Raw genomic sequence first — 18,389 nt, 5'->3', positions numbered from 1 at the left:
TCGTTCGTTCGTTCTTTTACATACCCTTCCGCTCGGGCTTGTCTTCTTAATAACTCTTTATAAAAAATTATGAAATTTTTTAAGACTATGAATTATCATAATTATCACCAACACCATCAACATCATCATCATCATAACTAGAAGTATTAGTAGTAGTAGTAGCGACAGCAGCAGTTGTAGTAGTAGTAGTTTTAGTAATAGTAGTAGTAGTAGTAGTAGTAGTAGTAGTAGTAGTAGTAGTAGTAGTAGTAGTAGTAGTAGTAGTAGTAGTAGCAGCAGTAGTTGTAGTAGTAGTAGTAGTAGCAGTAGTAGTAGTAGCAGTAGTAGTAGTAGCAGTAGTAGTAGTAGTAGAAGTAATAGTAGTAGTAGTATTGTAAATCATCATTGCCATAAACGCCAACTAACCTGCTCACGTGATCCGATGACGTTACTCTCTGGACTTGCATTTTCGATATTTAGTGTTTTTGATTTTGACAATAATAATTATAGTTATTATTATTATTTTGAAAATTTTTTTTATCTGTTCTTATTATTATACATCCAAACTAAATAACTAATAAATCAATTATTTAATTAATTAATTAATATAATTAATTTTTATATAAAATTCGTGATTGTTTGGTTATAATTTGGTTTCCTGATATTATTATTTCTATTATTATTAATTATTTCTTATTATTATTAATTTTTTCTTAAAAAATTCCGAATAATAATATTAATAATAGAAATATCTACATCTTAATTTTCACAAGACGATTAACGTGCTACCAATCGAACTATATTTATATATACTCAGTAGATATATCTACGTGTATGTGTAATTTGTATGGAGAGAGAGAGAGATGGAAAAAGAGAGAGAGAGAAAAGAAAGAAGAAGAGGGAGAGATGGAAGAGAGAGAGAGAGAAAGAGGAAAGAAAGAGAGGGGAGAGAGAGAGAGAAAGACGCATAAGCATCATCGAAAGAAAAGCAATTAATTAGACAATGAAAAGTTACAAAAAAAAACAAAAGACACAGAGAATGAAAGAGGGATAGAGAGAAAGAGAGATTGAAAGAATGAGGAAAAGAAAGAGAACGAGAAAGAGAAAAGAAGAGTGTGAGAGAGAGAGAGAATTTAGAGAATGCGCAATTTCTTTTATTAGCTTATTTTTAATACAGTTTGATGTAAAGTGCAAAAAATGATGATGATGGTGGTGATGATGCTGATAACGATGATGATGATGATGAGGAGGATAATGATGATGACTAAAATGATGAAAATAATAGTAAAAAAAGATTTTTAATCGCCAAAAATAGTAGAATCAATTATGGAAAACAAACTTAATAGCACGTAGAAATAGTGGCAGCTATATTTAACATTATAACATCATGTAGTCATCGTCATATCATCATCATCAGTAACGTAACCATCATCATCATCACTAACGTAACCATCATCATCATCACTAACGTAACCATCATCATCATCACTAACGTAACCATCATCATCATCACTAACGTAACCATCATCATCATCACTAACGTAACCATCATCATCATCACTAACGTAACCATCATCATCATCACTAACGTAACCATCATCATCATCACTGACGTAACGACCACTATCATCATCATCGTCGTCTCTATTAAATTTATTATAACCATCATCATCGTCATCATTTTAGCTGACCATCATCACTATCATCTTGGCTATTATATTTACCATAAACGTCATCGTCATCATCATCATCATCGTCATCATCATCATCCTATTCCTCATCATCGTCATCAGCATCGTCGTCGTCATCATCATCATCATCGTCGTCCTTAATCCAACACGAAAGTCAGGTGACACAAGATGAACCTTTTAAACGCTCATGGCATTCATTTATCATTAAGCCAGGTAGCAATTATAATAATGCCCATCGTTATTTAGTTTTTTTGATTGATGCATCAGATGACGTCATCATTGCGGTGCTGATGATGATTAATATGGTGATGATAGTGATGATGATGGAGGTGAGGGTGATGGAGGTGATGGTGATAATGATGATCGTAATGATAAAGATTGCTTTAAGTTTGAATCAAAATAGAAAATTTTGCATTAGAGTGTTATATTTCAACTTTTAAAGATTTATTTTCAAATAAACCTCGGTTTTTAGCAAAATGGCTGATAATAACGTATTTTTTCATTTTATTTAAATTTATTTTTTTTGATTTTTTTTGCCAGTAAAATGCTTATTTATTTAAATATCAGTATATAGCTTTGATTAGTTTTTCATTTAAATACATGTCTAGAGTACATTTTTATTTTAAGCTTAGATTCACTTTTTACTTTGAGACCAGCCTAATTTGTCGCCTGGTTTTTCCCCCCCCCGTAACATTTTAAACTTTTCACATGACTTTTTTCTTTTTCCACTTAATTCTTAAAAAAAGCAAATTTATCACTAAACCAACTTTTCAAAAATGATTTCAAAAAATAATTTAATCGATTTTGCTGTTTTAATGGTGGTTTCCGTCGATTTGGGTTGGTCGTTTCTTGTGGAGGAAAGTTCTGCAGTGTGTCCTTTGTTACCTAACAACACTTGCCATTGTAAGGAGGGCGATAATTTGGAGCTCGATTTAGCAGGGTTAGTTTAGTGAGTTAGTGAATGGCCGTCGTACGTTGATTTTTTGCGCTTGTTTGCATGTGAAATGCTGGTTTTTAGATCTATTTTGAATTTTATTCAAAAGTTACTATTATTATTATTATTAAATTTTGTAATGTAGGGTAAACATTATTCAATTATTGTAATTAATAGCTAATTGTGATTGAAATCAATAATTAAACTACCAATTTGTATAAATATTTAAATTCATATAATAAAAATGCTCTTGATTTTTAAATTTTTGTTAGTGTTAGTGTAAGTACAGAGGTTAGGACAGTCAATGAGTCTGTCGACTACTGGTTCACTCCTTGTGGAAATTCACTTTTAGAGTCTAATGATGTGGCGGTTTGTTTTGTCTGTTTCTGCTAGAAATTAATTTAAGAATGATAACTGTTTGCATATATACATACATGCATACATAGATACAGACACACACACATACACATATGCATGCATGCAACAAATTGTATACACATACAAGAAATTATTCATCATATAAGTACACACAAATATGTGATAATACTTACACACACACACACACACATATATTTATATATATATATACATACAGTTATACAAGAAAATCAATGGCATGCTAAACCATACAGTGATACTTGCTAGAACGAATCAATCCACATTCCATAACATTAACTCAACTCACTGGTCCATTATCTATACTGATGTGTTGGTATTGATGTTGTTGCTGTTGTTATTATTGTTTTTTATTATTGTTTTTTATTATTGTCGTTGTTGTTGTTGTTGAATAATAACAGGACGACTTATGAGGTGACGGTGATGTGTATAGACAATGTTACAGAGTCCGATCATTTTAGCGCTCTTGCCGTTGATGGCAGTAATTCGACTTATGTTAGTTTTTTGATTGGTTGGTTGACTGATTGATTGATTGACGGATTGATTGATTGATTGATTGATTGATCGGTTGTTTGGCTGGCTGATTGGTTTTTTGGTTGGCAGGTTTATTGGTTTTCATTAGATTATGGAAAAAAAATTTTTTTAATTTTTCAATTTTTTTCTTACCTATTAATATCATTTATTTCCATCTTGTAATTCTCACTATTTATTATTATTGTTATTATTATTTATCATTATTATTTTTGTTATTATTATTATTATTATTATGGACCCCACCCATAGAAGTTTCTACTGCTAACCAACAAAGCCTGTTACCATGGTGATGGTGGCAAAAGTAAATCAGGGTACATACTTCTCTATGTCATCCTCGGGTTTGTGGTTTTTTGATCTTTGGTCTTTTTTTTGTCTCTGTGTAAGTATTGTGACCTTGTTAGTTTTGTCTGTTGTCTGTTGGTTTATTTGTATGTTTGTTTGTTTGTTTGTTAGTATGTGTGTTTTTTCTTACCTATACCACACATACACTCGTCTACACACACCCGAACACACGCACACACACATACACTGGCACACACATACACTGGCACACACACACATACTCATAAAAAACCACACAGTGTCTTAGCATTGCTTTTAATCTGTGTAAGTGTTGTTTACGCTGCTGACAAACTTTACTTCGAGAAGAAAAGAAGATTCGGAGATGTACCTGGTTTCTCCGCCTATGACAGTTTCTGCTTGTCAATCAGGGTTTGTTTGGATTTTCGTTTTGGAGATGGTTTATTTGTTTTGTGGTTGGCTAGTGTCAGTTGGTTTGTTGGTTGGTTGGTTGGTTGGTTAACTGGTTGGTTAACTGGTTGGTTGCTTGGTTAACTGGTTGGTTGGCTGGTTTGTTGGTCAGTTTGCTGGTTTGTTTGTTTGCTGGTTGGTTGTTTAGGTTGATAAGTTAGTTTAATGTAAATCACTTTCTCTCTTTCTTTGTTTGTCAGTAGCTTACTTTTGAAGTTTTCTTTAATATTGATGTATCCATTTTATAATAGTGATAACACAAATGACGATTTATGACATAAAAATACATGACATTTTTTCAAATTTTCACATTTTTTGATACTTTTTCAGTCTTTTTTGCAATTTTATTTAAGATTTTTCAATAATTTTTCATCATCCCCTCCTCCTACCGACACAGAACTGCTGCTGCTGCCACTGCAGAACCTCTGAGTATGAGAGGATCTAACTTAAACACGCACGCACACACACACAAACACACTAAAATACACACACACACTCAAACAAACAAACACACACTCAAACAAACACACACACACTCAAACACAAACACACACAAACGTCTCAAGGGACCAACCAACCAGCCAAACTCATACCAATCCTCTTTGCTACTGCTGCTTACATAGAAACAACTGGAAAATTATTTTGCTTTTCTAAATTAGTTAACAAAAAGCAAATAAATGATTATATACATATATACACACATATATATATATATATATATATATATATATATATATATATATATATATATATATATATATATATATATCAATTATTACACTTTTTGTGAAAATATCACTGAAAAATTTTTTATTTTTTAATAATTCTCAATTTATTCCAGACTTACTTATCATTCATACATTTATTCATTTGTTTACTCATTAATTAATTAATTAGTCAATGAATGAATGAATTAATTTATTTATTTATTTATGTATTTACCTATTTGTTCTCAGTGCACTTTTAATGTTGTGTCCCAATTTCATATTTGTGAACTTCTAAACTCTAGTGCTGCTGTCTGTATAATTATATATACGAAGGCTTACATCCATTTATTTTCTGTATGGTGATCCTGTAAAAATTTTTAAATTCTCAGTTTCATTCTTTTACTAAATGTATTTATTCATGTGTTCGTTTCTTTCTTTTTCTCTCTTTTCTTCTTTCATTTATTTTTTCATTTCTCCATTCATTCATTCGTTCATTTATTCATTCATTCGTTCGTTCAATCATTCATTCACTTATTTGTTTGTTTATATTTAAGTGATTCTCATCCATTCATTAGTTTGATCAGTTTTCATGTGATTTTCATTCAATCATTCATTCATTCAATCATTCATTCATCCATTCATTAGTTCGTTTGTTCGTTCGTTCAATCATTCGTTTGTTCCTTCACTGCTTCGTTTGTTTGTATATTGAATTAAATCTTTTTAAAATATTTTATAAATTTTTTGAACAGAAATTTTAATTGCTAATATTTTTACACCACCTTCAAATTCCAGTTAAACAACCTATGATTCCTTGTGCTTGATGTGTTTTACATGTATTAGATCTTAATACTTAATTATATTCTTTATAAATTTCTTAGAAATGTATAACCAATATAATGCTAACAATAGCTACAATGGTTCTACAATGACTATGATGATAGTATCTTGATATGATACAATAATTATATCATTCATTTCATTCATCAGTATCACATTGTCATTATGTAATACTTATATATATATATATATACATATATATATATATATATATATATATATATATAATTTAATTTTAAAGATTTCCTGACTATATTTGATAACTAATTTGGACCAAACAAACTGCTTAGTTTTTATAACATAAATTAATGAATATATAGACATTTATTAGACATATAGACATAAATATAGAATATATACATATATAGACATTTCCAAAGTTTATATTAATGCTTATTTAATCACAACATTTATTTTCATATGGTTATATTTAGTGTGTTGTTTTATATCAATATATAGCAATGTGCACGCGTTTAATTTTGTAGAGTATTTTTAATGAATAAATTGGAAAAATGATGTTTTGCTAAGTAAATTTTTTGTAGATTGTTCGAGTTTTAGTGAAAAGTTGGGTTTTTATAAGCAATCTACTACGTTAACCTAAAATGCTGCGCGCTACACAATTATATAAAATTTAAAAGCGAATTTGTCTTTTAGATAGACTGCCAAAATCTAATTTTTAATTTGTCTTTTAATCTGTTTTAAAGTTAAATTTTTTTTTTAAACAAGAGCACTATGCGCGAATCTCTCCGTCATAGAACTAATCTCACTAATGCTATTAATAATCAAAGTGCAAATTTTTTCAAAGATGACGACGACGATGATGATGTCACTAGACGAGCTGGCCGTGCATCGTTTGCCAAAGACTTAAATTACAAAGGTTCATCATGGGTCTTTATCATTTTAGTATATTTTTTCGCTGCCTGTTTCATCTACGTCAGAAATTACACTTTCCCCGAGCCGATTAGTGCAAAGTTAGGGTCGGCTGATGTTTTCTCTGAGGAAAGGGCACGGGATTATCTGAACGGTTTTGTTGATCTGGGTAGCAGAATAGTCGGCAGTCGAGAGAATGAAGTTCTGGCCGTCCAGTTTTTGATGCGAGAGATTGAAAAGATTAAAAGAAGAAATGAAAGAATTGTTTGGAACAAAAAGAAAATTGAGGTAATAGTTTGTAAGTTTGATGATGCAATTAAATTAGTTCTAGTACTATAAAACTAAATTTTTTTTTATTATAATTTTTATTATCTTTGAACAAACCACAAGGTACTGAGGTTTTATTTTTAATTTCTTGAAGATTGGTTCTTTAAAAATGTTCAAGGAAAATAAAAATCTCAAAAACTGACTTTTTTAGGCAGAAATTCAGACAGCTAGCGGTTCCTTTGATTTGGACTTTCTAGGTGGCTTCACGAACGTCTATCAGAACATTCAGAACGTGATTGTGAGGTTGTCATCATCATCTGACGGAGGGGGGAACAAGACAAGTGAACTCAACCCTGCATTGCTTGTTAACTGTCATTATGATACATTTATTAACACTCCCGGTTAGATTACTATATTTAATTGTGTTTTATGGTATACTCAATTTATTTAATGTTTGTTTGTATGTTTGTTTGTATGTTTGCTGTATAGAAAACCTTTTAAGTCGACAAAAAATACATACATACATACACACATACATGCAACAACTCCAGGAACATCAGATGACGCCGTAAGTTGCGCTATAATGCTGGAAGTATTGAGAGCGCTAGTCGAACGACAAGACACATCCCTAATTCATGACGTCATCTTCCTGTTTAATGGCGCCGAGGAAACAATATTACAAGTTAGTCAGTGTGGAGCTATGATGTACAGGATTACCAATAGATCTACAATGTAGATTCTACATCCAATACATGAATGTGTACTTTCACGCATGTATACACACTTAAATGCACACATATTGTCTCATAAATAAACATATTCTTTTATAAATACACACACACACACACACACACACGCGCGCGCGTAAGAATCCACATAAACACGCTAATAAACATTTGTTAAATAATTAAATAACAAAAAAAATTGATTGAATGGATCACATCAATTCAATCCAATACACTCAATTAACTGCACCTATACCCACAAATGCCTCGTATAACATGACAGGGTAGCCATGCGTTTGTGACGTCACACAGGTGGTTCCATGACGTGAGGGCATTCATAAATTTGGAGGGTGCAGGAGCCGGGGGCAAAGAACTCTTGTTTCAATCTTGTTAGTGTTTTTGTTAGTCATTAAACTGCCAAATCAATCAGCGTGTAAGCTACTCCCACGTTATGATTCACCATCTAATCAAAAAATATCAATGTAATTCACCAGCCAATCACATCGTTGCATCATAATTCACTAACTAATCACATTACGACATTATAGTTTTCCATCAAACTGACGTTACGGTATTGTAATTCGTCGACCAATCACGTCACAGCGTAACAAACGACTGACCAATCAAATCACAGCATCTCAACACCCTTGGCTGTTGAACATGTATGTGGAAAATGTGCCCCACCCATTTGCCAGCATTTTGGCTCAGGAAATTTTTCAAAGTGGCCTCATACAGTCAGAAACTGATTTTAGAATCTTTAGAGATTTCGGTAAACTGCCAGGTAAGTGTGATGGCTTGAAGGAATGAATGAATGGCTGAATGAATGAATGTATGTAGGAATGAATGAATGGATGGTTGGATGGGTTGAATGAATGATGAATCAATTATTTAATTAAAATACGAAAAATGAGTGATTTATTGGTATTCATTATCACTAATTTCATGTTGTTGTTCTACTGTTTTTATCACCATCATCACCATCAACAACAACCATCTTATCATAGTTATCATCATCATCATCACCAAAGGCCTTGACATTGCGTACATAAAGAATGGATACGTGTATCATACGAGGCATGATACTCCTAGAATGATACCAGCTGGATGTATACAGAGAGGAGGTTATGATGATGATTACGATGGTGACGATAATGATGACGGCAATAATGATTGTGAATGTTTTTTCACTGCTATTTTAATCAGGTGAAAACCTCTTCTCATTGGTCAGGTCCATAGCGAGCTCCGCCTACTTGACCAATCCCGACTCGTTTCCATACAAACAGCTTGTATTCTTTGACCTGATTGGCTACTCGGTTGTCTGCTTTAGGGCTTCATTCTTGTTTGCTTATAATAATTTGCTCTGTTTGCTGGTTCATCTCAAAGTCTTGTCATCACTAGCACGTAAAGGTTTGTTAGTGCTCGTTTGTGTGTGTGTGTGTGTGTGTGTGTGTGTGTGTGTGTGTGTGTGTGTGCGTGCGTGTGCGTCCAGCTTTCGTTTGCGAACTCAAATAATGAAATAAACTAAATAATGAAATAAAAATAATGATAATAAATAATCTAATGAAATAAAATAAACTTGATAACCAATTTTAAAAAAGCCATAAACGCCAATTGTTTTTTAAGTTCTTCCTGACATCAATAAAACGGTTTTTAACTTCCATGCTTTGTCAGTGCTGGCCATGTTACTAACGACATACATCAAAAAATTTTCTTCCTTTAATCGCGATTTCGGTGATGATTATAATAAAACAACAAAGAAAAACCCCGACTATTTATTTAATTTAAATGGATTGTGATACCGTGATGGTTGTGATCGTACAAAAGACATCAAAGCACTGTGACAACTGTATTGTTATATATTGAATTTTGAATGATGCCAACCATTCGGTAGAATCATATATATAGAATATGACATATATTCATATATATATATATATATATATATATATATATATATATATATATATATATATATATGTTGGTAATAGACCATAATATATATATCCATTTATATATATATATGTATAGAATGTAACATATATATGGGTAGAATTCATAGAATATTGTAAATATATATATATATATGTATAGAATGTAACATATATATGGGTAGAATTCATAGACGATTGTATTGACAACGTAATTATAAGTGACACTGAAGTTTGCAAATTTCTAGGAATGTACATAGCTCAAAAATTAACATTTGTACCTCACGTAAAAAATGTTGCTTCAAAGTTTGCCAGAGGCCTTGGCTTAATCAACAAAACACAAATTTTATCTTTCCACTAGAAGTCGTATGTTGCTGTACAATGCATTACGTCGGCCATATGTTAACTATTGTAATTTAGTTTGGGCTTCAACGTGTAAATTCCACACTGAAGGAATTTTTCAACTCATGAAAATGGCAGTAAAAATGCACCCAGACAGCTGCCTTCAATCGAAAAAATTCTAGAAATGTTTTATCACGATCAAATCTCGCCTTCTCTTTCACGCGACAACATGCTTACCTTACGGGAATTTTCGTCTTCAAACAGCTAAATGGCCTTCTCTTCAAATACAAAAGAGCCAGAGAAACACAACAAAACTGTCTTGTTTTAAAACTGGCAAAACAAGAACATTTTAATTTTCCATATTAGTTGCTCGGGTCCCCGACTCTGGAATAAATTTCAAAAAAGAAAACAACCTAATCTGCAATGTTATATCTTCGTACAAGTTTAAAAAGATCTTGAAATCATTCATAAAAGAATCTAATTTGTTCTAATGTTTTTTTTAAATTACCATTTACACTTTATTTATATATTAAAATGCTGAATGATTTAAATTTCGTTTTTAGAGTTTCACTACACACTTTTCTGGTTAAAATTACTCATATTTAAATTAACTCTTCAGAAAGGTAGTCCGGCTCGATGAACTTGGCGTGTTATTTCAATCATTCTAACAATTATTTTCTATTTATTTGAAATTGTTGTTGAATAAAAGATCATTTCATATATGTATATACACTCACGCTTTTAAAAGTCCAAATGTTGGCACGTGGTGTGTGTGTGTGTGAGAGAGAGAGAGAGAGAGTTTCTTATCTTATTATCGTTTCCATTATGGTCATAAATATGTAGGCTACCTCTTCCACCTGACAACATCTGTCCTGTCGACGATATTGTCCTGGGTGGCTGGCATTTTAGCCTCACTTTCGGTAGCTGCCCTCATCGATTTTCTTGGGTTTCCCATGACCTGGTTTTCTAATAGGTGGCTTCTGATTGGTCTCTACGCTGCTCCCTCATTGGCCGGCGTTATCTCGGTCATGAGTTACCTGCAATCCTATTGGACAAAGGTTTTTTTAATATTATCACCTTTTATATAAACTTACTGTTGACATTTTAGTTTTAAAAGTTTGCCAAAGAAATGTTATGTAAGATACGTATTGCCGAGTTGACATTTATCTGAAAATAATCGAGTTCATTCATCACTATTTCCCATCATGAAAGCACACGAGATTGACAGCTTCAAATATGGAAAGCCTTCTGGATGACGGCCAGTTGGTCATAATCAGCACATCCCTACTTTTTTTGTCCTGGAAGCAGGTGGCGTCATCTTTTCTACTTTCTGTCTATCTATCTTCATTTCTGTTGAAAGTTTTCCTGGTTAACATCTTCAAATGGAATCAGAAAGGTGGATATTTTTTGTGTGTGTTCTTTCATTTGTTCATTTATTCATCCATCAATTCATTCATCCGTTCATTAATTCAACCATTCATTCGTTCTTTTTTTTCTATCTGGCTACTCTGCGATTCATTTGTCTACTTTGATATCAATTCATTCATTCACACATTTGTCTATTTAGTTGTCATTTTTTTAAATATTTAATTAATTCATTCATTTATTCATTCATTCGTTCGTTTTCTCGTTCATCCATCCATCCATTTGTTATTATTCAGATCACTACTACCACCACCTGACCTGCCAGATTCTTTCACTTCTGCCATCCTGTCTGCTAAATATTTACTTCCTTGAGGGGGCACTAAACACTTTCATACCCTTGATGGGCCGTGCAGGGCCGTCCAAAAATCCCGACCTCATCATCGGGACTGCCGTCGCCGTCTTCAGTCTCTATTTCATGGCCTACCATGTTAGAGTGGGGTTTGAATTTGTGTTTGTGTGTATGTGTGTGTTTGTGTTTGTGTGTTTATTAGTGTTTTTGGTTGTGTGTTTATTAGTGTGTTTGTGTGTGTGTTTATTAGTGTGTTTTTGTGTGTGTGTGTGTGTATATGTGTGTGTTTTTATGTGTGTAACAATATGTGTGTGTGTTTTTGTGTGTGTAACAATATGTGTGTGTGTTATTGGTAATACTATTATATTAAAACTTACAACTGCTAGAATAATTATTACTGAATTAATTTTCTGGAAGGTGAGTCTGTTGATGGTGACGAGGTCTCCGAAGAGGCACCTGGCCACTTTGGGGCTGGCGCTGGCTGTCTGTTTCGCACTCGCCACACTTACTCCTGTCGGCTTTCCATACAACAACAGCAGCGAATATCCAGCTAATCAGAGAGTCTTTTTGCAGGTTGTCTCTTGGTAACGATGATGATGATGATGTCTATAATGATGATGATGATGAAGTCTAGGATGGTGATGGTGATGATGATGATGATGTCTGAGACGATTATGATGATGATGATGATGAAGTCTGTCATGATGATGATGGTTATCGTGGGAGTGATCATCATCATCATCATCGTCTAGCATGTCAGACGACGTTTCCATGGTGAACTTCTTCCTGTGAACAACAACAACAACATTCAAAATAACAATAACAACAACAATAATAATAATAATAATGATGATGATGATAGTGATGTACTGGAAGACAACAATATCGTCTGCGTTCCACTAGACAGGACAAGACTAGAGCACTTCCCTGGAGTTAAAGATACTACTACTACTACTACTACTACTAATAATAATAATAATAATAAAAATATGAATAATATAAATAAAGTGTTGGGAGATGATGTAGTAAGTAGTTGTTGCTTTTATTTTTGACCGATGTTTATGTCGTTGTTGTTGTTGTTGTTGGTGTTATTGATGTTGTTGTTATCGTTATTGGTTGATTGGCTGGCTTGCTGGTTGGTTGATCGATTGGTTGATCGATTGGTTGATCGATCGATCGATCGATCGATTGATTGATTGATTGATTGATTGATTGATTGATTGATTGACAACCAAACAGGTGAATGAAAATTACAGAGACTTCTCAACGTACAAAAAACTTCCCTGCCTGCCCAACAGGCCATACTGCGGATGGGCATTCTTTCTGCCCCTCATCACCCACATGGAGTTAGTTGATTGGCTGTCTGACTTGTTGTTTGGTTGGTTGGCTGGATGGCTGATTGAATGAATGAATGAATGAATGAATGAATGATTGAGTAATCAACAGACTGATTGAATGACTGATCGGTTGATTGATTGATTTGTTGATTGATCGGTTGATTGATTGATTGATTGATGGATTGATGGATTGATTGATTGATTGATTGATTGATTGATTGATTGATTGATTGATTGATTGATTGATTGATTGATTGATTGATTGATTGATTGATTGATTGATTGATTGATTGATTGATTGATTGATTGATTGATGGATTGACCCCAGTGAGGTTTATCACCAGCAAGCTCCGCCCCTATCAATCCTCCCTGATGTCGAGATTGTGGAGTTCAATTACAAAAAAGCCCATGGTGGTGGAAGTATAAACTACACTCTCTCCATCAGAGGTGCGGTGATGATGATGATGACGACGATGATGATGAGGAGGAGGATGATGATATTACTCCTACACATCGTTGTTATTTGTCTCATCCCAATTCGATTTCTCACTATCATCATCATCATCACCGTCTTCACTTTCGTCATCATCATCACCACAACTACTATCATTATCATCATCATCATCATTACCACAACCACCATCTTCATCATCGCCGCAACCATCATCATCAGCATCATCACCACCACCATCATCATCACCGCCGTCATCATCATCATCATCATCACCGCCGTCATCATCATCATCATCATCGCCACTATTATCATCACCAACATCATCATCATCATCACGACTACCAGGCCCCAACTACATGAGCGTTTACATTAGCACGATGTCGAGCGTTTACCTGACCTGGTGGTCGATAGGGAACCAAAATCCGGCACCCACCGATATGCCCCATGTCTATGTTGCTGACGATAATAAGAAGCATTATTTTATCTATGTTGCCAGAGGCGCCATCTTTGATGGTGGTGTGGGCGATAATATAAGTGGTAATTATGGCGGTAGTAACCGCGATGGTGCTGATGATGATAGAAATGGTAATAATAATAATAATAATAACAGGAATAATAAGCTGAAACAGTTCACTCTGCATTTCGTTGTTGAGGTTGTTCATCCATTCAGTCATTCATTCATTCATTCACTCATCTATTCATTCATTCACTCATCCATTCATTTATTCATTTACTATTCATTCATTCTTTCTCTACAGAGCACACATTCTAACCAGCCATTGGCGGAGAGAAGAAACCTTGAGGTGGCCCTCCTGGGACACCATTTTGTAAATGGCGCCACTCAATTATCGCCCGCCCTCTCCTCCATAGAACAGATACTGCCCGACTGGGTGACCGGTATTATATCCGCCAGTACTTACGATTCTTGGGTGATATAATGAGATGATGATGATGATGGTGGTGGTGATGGTGTTTTTGTTGTTGATGATGATGATGATTATGATAGTGATTAATAATTATTAATATCTTTGTTGTGATTGCTAGTATTTTTATAAGAAGTTTCATTTCTATGGGACAGTTCATCTACTTATTTCGCGTGTATCAGGAATGATTTCATATCTCATCTTGAACGTGTGTGTGTGATTGTATGTGTATGTATGTGTGTTTGTGTGTGTGTTTGTGTGTGTGTGTTTGTGTAGGTGTGTATGTGGGTTTGTGTTTGTATGTATTTATATACACACACACACACACACACACACACACACATATATATATATATATATATATATATATATATATATATATATATATATATATATGTATATCTAAATATACTCATGCAATACTCGATTACTATTTTTAAAAATTCTTTTTATTATTACTATTATAATTATTGTTGTTGTCTTCGTTGATGATTTTGTTGATGTTGTTGATGATGATGTTGTTGATTGTTGTTGTTGATCATGTTGATGTTTTCGTTGTTGATGACGTTGTTGTTGTTGTTATTGTTGTTGTTGTTGTGTTGTTGTTGTTGTTGTGTTGTTGTTGTTGCTGTTGCCAAAAGTATGAAACGATCTTCCAGCAATATATGGACATCTTCTTGCATTGAAATAGTCTCAGACGAGAGAGTTAAAAAGCCACTCCGCTCAACTGAGCCTTTAGTCGCAGAGTTCAATCCTCTGACGAATACAGATCCTCTGAACGAATGCAGAGTTGAGTGTATAATAATAAAAACTTCTCTTATTGAAACTCAAAAAACTAAAATCAAATTCATAAATATACACACAGTTAAATGTATCACATTATTATTATTATAAATATATCATATATATATGAATGTATATGCATATATAAATACATATATAATAAATGCTTATATTATTCATTGATGCTCATCTTTAATACAAGAGTGTGATGATGGTAAAGTGACACAAGAATTGTTCAAGTTTTGTTCTTGTGAACAACTATTAATTAATTAAAAACCTATTGGACTAATTTCAAACGTTTTAATTAAGATGTCTTTAATAATAATAACGTTTCCATTGTAATTAAATTTGTTACTTTCCTTATTTTTTTAAATCTCGCTAACCAGTATTAAAATTTTTTGTTGACAGCAGTATCACAAACACACACAAACCATTCATATATATATATATATATATATATATATATTCATTCATTCATGTATTATACTCATTTATCCTTTTGTAAAAATTTTTTTTCCTGGTATTATTTATACGCTATTGTCCACAATTTTAAATGTGTTCATTTTTGTTATTATTATTACGTCATTGTGACGTCACTATCAGTTATGCAATATCATTCTGTAGCGATGCGTTGGTGAGTATTTTATCTATTCTTTAGCACTTTATTACATTTCGTGGGTTATTAGCATAGATGTGCGAATGTAAGTCTGTTTCCGTGTCTATGTTTTTGCCGCGTGACGTCATTTGCATAAATACATTGATATATAGATATAGATGTTTTTATATTTATGTTTTTTTTTTAGTTTTAATAGTAATAATGAAGTAATATTTTTTCATAACTTATACGTCGCAATCTAATTTTGATTCATTTCACATTGATTGATTGATTGATTGATTGATCGATTGATAAATGAATTAATAGATATATGAATAGATCAATGAGTTTTTGGATAGATAGATATATAGATAGCTAGAAGAGTTGAAAAAAGAAAGAAGAGAAGAGAGAGATAAATAAATATCTAACAGTTTATCTGTTACCATATCGCTTTTATTTTCTGTGTGTACTGATTTGAATGTACGAATATGTACGTATGTATGTGTATGAATGTATGTATGCTTGTTTGTTTGTATGCATATGTATGTACTCATAGATAAACATTTTATTTATTGATTTTATTTATTTATAACATTTCTATTTATTGAAATGTATTGATAGCTAGATAGCTAGCTAGATAGATAAATAGATAGATGGATGGATGGATGGATTGATAGATAAATGGATGAATGGATGGATAGATAGTGAGAGAGAGAGATAGAGAAATAGAAAGATACATAGACAGTGATGGGATTGAGGCTGTACGACCCACTTACGTTATTTTACGTTTTATTTCAATTCATTTTATTTCATTCCGATTCATCTCATCTCTGTTGCTGTTGTCTTTATTGTTAGTATTTTTTCATAAAAAACACACTCACACATTCTCACACATTCATAACTTTACTAATTAATACTAATTAAGCGATTATAAAGTTTTACTGAAATCACTAAAATTTTATTTTCATTTCTCAACAATGAAAAAAAATGCTTTCTGGCCATATCATACGCTTGTTAATTTTTTGCATCGCTATATCTGTTTATTATTATTGTTATTATTATTAGTTGTAGTAGTAGTTGTTGTAGTAGTGGTAGTAGTAGCAGTGTAGTAGTAGTAGTAGCAGTAGTACAAACAACCGCATTATTCATAGCGAAACTATTCATCTCCATATTTATCATCCTTACCAGTTATTATCCTCATTATTACTACTATAGTTTTTATCTTTATTATTATTTTACTTCTTATTTTTATTATTATTATTATTAGTTGTTGTAGTAGTGGTAGTAGTAGTAGTATTATTCTGGGACTCACTTATCTTAGACATCGTTCAATGATGATGCCTCACAGATTAGCAGAAATTCGTCATCTTAATTACTATTGCACAACCAATTTAGGAAATGTATGTTTGTATATATATATATGTTTGTATACATATACATGTATATCATAATGAACATATATATATTTATATACATAGATATCAGACGGGCACTTGTCTTTTTTATATAAATGAAATATAAATTAGTTGTCTATGCCTACAAAAAGTATTTTATATTATCGTCCGTCTGTTACTAGTTAGTTACGAAGAGTTGAAAGGTTGAATTAGGTGTGATTATGTGACGTAAGTGACGTATTTGTTACTTTTGACGTCAAGTTTTGTTTTTTGAATTGTTTTCTGGATTTTGATTCTGTTTTGTACTGGGTTGTTATTGTCATTTGATGATTTTGTTACAATTTTTTAAATTTTTACTTCATTTCAGATTCCAGCAATCAAAATTCAAGTTTAAAAAAAATTACTGGCTGAAATTTCGTCATTTTCAGGGATTAAATTTTAAAATTAGTTAAATAAATAAATTATAAAATTTACGAAACAAGATAATTGTAACTAGTACAGTCTGGTGTTCTTGAATCTCACCATTAAATTTTTGGACTGGTTAAAATAAAATATTAAAATATTTTTCTTTTTAAATTTAAAAGGTTAATTAAATTAATTAAAGTAAATAATTCAGTTAGTTATTACTGATCAGATCTAGAGTTACTAACTTAAAATCTTTTTAGTGTTTTTTTAATTTGATTGTCTGCATGTGTTTGATCTGTTGTAACTGACTACTATTATATATTAAATATTTGCTAACAAAGTTTCAAGAATCAACAACAAAAAATTAAACATTAAAGTGAAAATTTTGTGAAGAAAATCTACAAAGAAGATTAATAAATTCAAGAAAGAGTTGAAAACCTCACTAGAAAATGTCGTCTGACAGTTTGTTGAGTTCATTTGGGGTCTTGGATGCCCTCCTGCTAGCTGTGATAGCTGGGGGATGTGCCTATTATTTTGGCTTCAGGAAGAAAACTGCGCCACCTGTTTTCAAGAAATTAACTGTCAAGTTAGTTAGTGAATTAGTGATTTTTTTAATTTCAGTTTTTTTTTTCCTTAATTTTTATTTCTTTGATGGATCTCAAATGTTCTGCTTTGTTGTATTATTCATCATTTGATAATGCTCATCATCATCATGTTCTAGTTATTATTATTATTATTGTCGTTATTATTATTATTGTAACCATCATTACCATCACCAGCCCATCACAGACCTCAAATGAGCCAAAGGGGTTTATTGAAAGAAT

At 32.3% G+C, this 18,389-nt stretch overlaps 3 protein-coding genes across 3 annotated transcripts in view; all 3 read left to right on the top strand.

The window, feature by feature from the left end:
* Positions 1-2,446: 2,446 nt before the first annotated feature.
* Positions 2,447-4,729, top strand: HELRODRAFT_176576 (hypothetical protein; the record flags this gene model as incomplete). Its single annotated transcript, XM_009023914.1, has 5 exons — positions 2,447-2,610; positions 2,877-2,973; positions 3,784-3,872; positions 4,116-4,245; positions 4,682-4,729. The coding sequence occupies 5 exons, from the start codon at positions 2,447-2,449 to the stop codon at positions 4,727-4,729; spliced, it is 528 nt and encodes a 175-aa protein (XP_009022162.1).
* A 1,831-nt stretch (positions 4,730-6,560) lies between these two features.
* On the top strand, positions 6,561-14,403 carry HELRODRAFT_176575 (hypothetical protein; the record flags this gene model as incomplete). Its single annotated transcript, XM_009023913.1, has 14 exons — positions 6,561-6,986; positions 7,177-7,366; positions 7,517-7,647; positions 7,974-8,079; positions 8,325-8,471; positions 8,719-8,811; positions 8,894-9,097; positions 10,804-11,018; positions 11,173-11,268; positions 11,651-11,812; positions 12,092-12,247; positions 13,392-13,458; positions 13,811-14,118; positions 14,224-14,403. 14 exons carry the CDS (start codon positions 6,561-6,563, stop codon positions 14,401-14,403), a joined length of 2,481 nt encoding a protein of 826 aa, XP_009022161.1.
* A 3,611-nt stretch (positions 14,404-18,014) lies between these two features.
* HELRODRAFT_113572 (hypothetical protein) overlaps positions 18,015-18,389 on the top strand; it is a gene marked incomplete at both ends in the record, with an annotated part of 6,438 nt that continues 6,063 nt past the window's right edge. Inside the window, 2 exons of the mRNA XM_009023912.1 lie at positions 18,015-18,151; positions 18,345-18,389. The exon at positions 18,345-18,389 is cut by the window's right edge and continues 10 nt beyond it. Coding sequence (XP_009022160.1) covers positions 18,015-18,151; positions 18,345-18,389 — 182 coding nt within the window. The remainder of the gene's footprint in view (positions 18,152-18,344) is intronic.

This window comes from Helobdella robusta, assembly GCF_000326865.2.
Source record: "Helobdella robusta unplaced genomic scaffold HELROscaffold_38, whole genome shotgun sequence".
Taxonomy (NCBI): Eukaryota; Metazoa; Annelida; class Clitellata; order Rhynchobdellida; family Glossiphoniidae; genus Helobdella; species Helobdella robusta.
The sequence above is the reverse complement of the archived record's forward strand: the minus strand, read 5'-3'. Positions and strand labels throughout refer to the sequence as shown.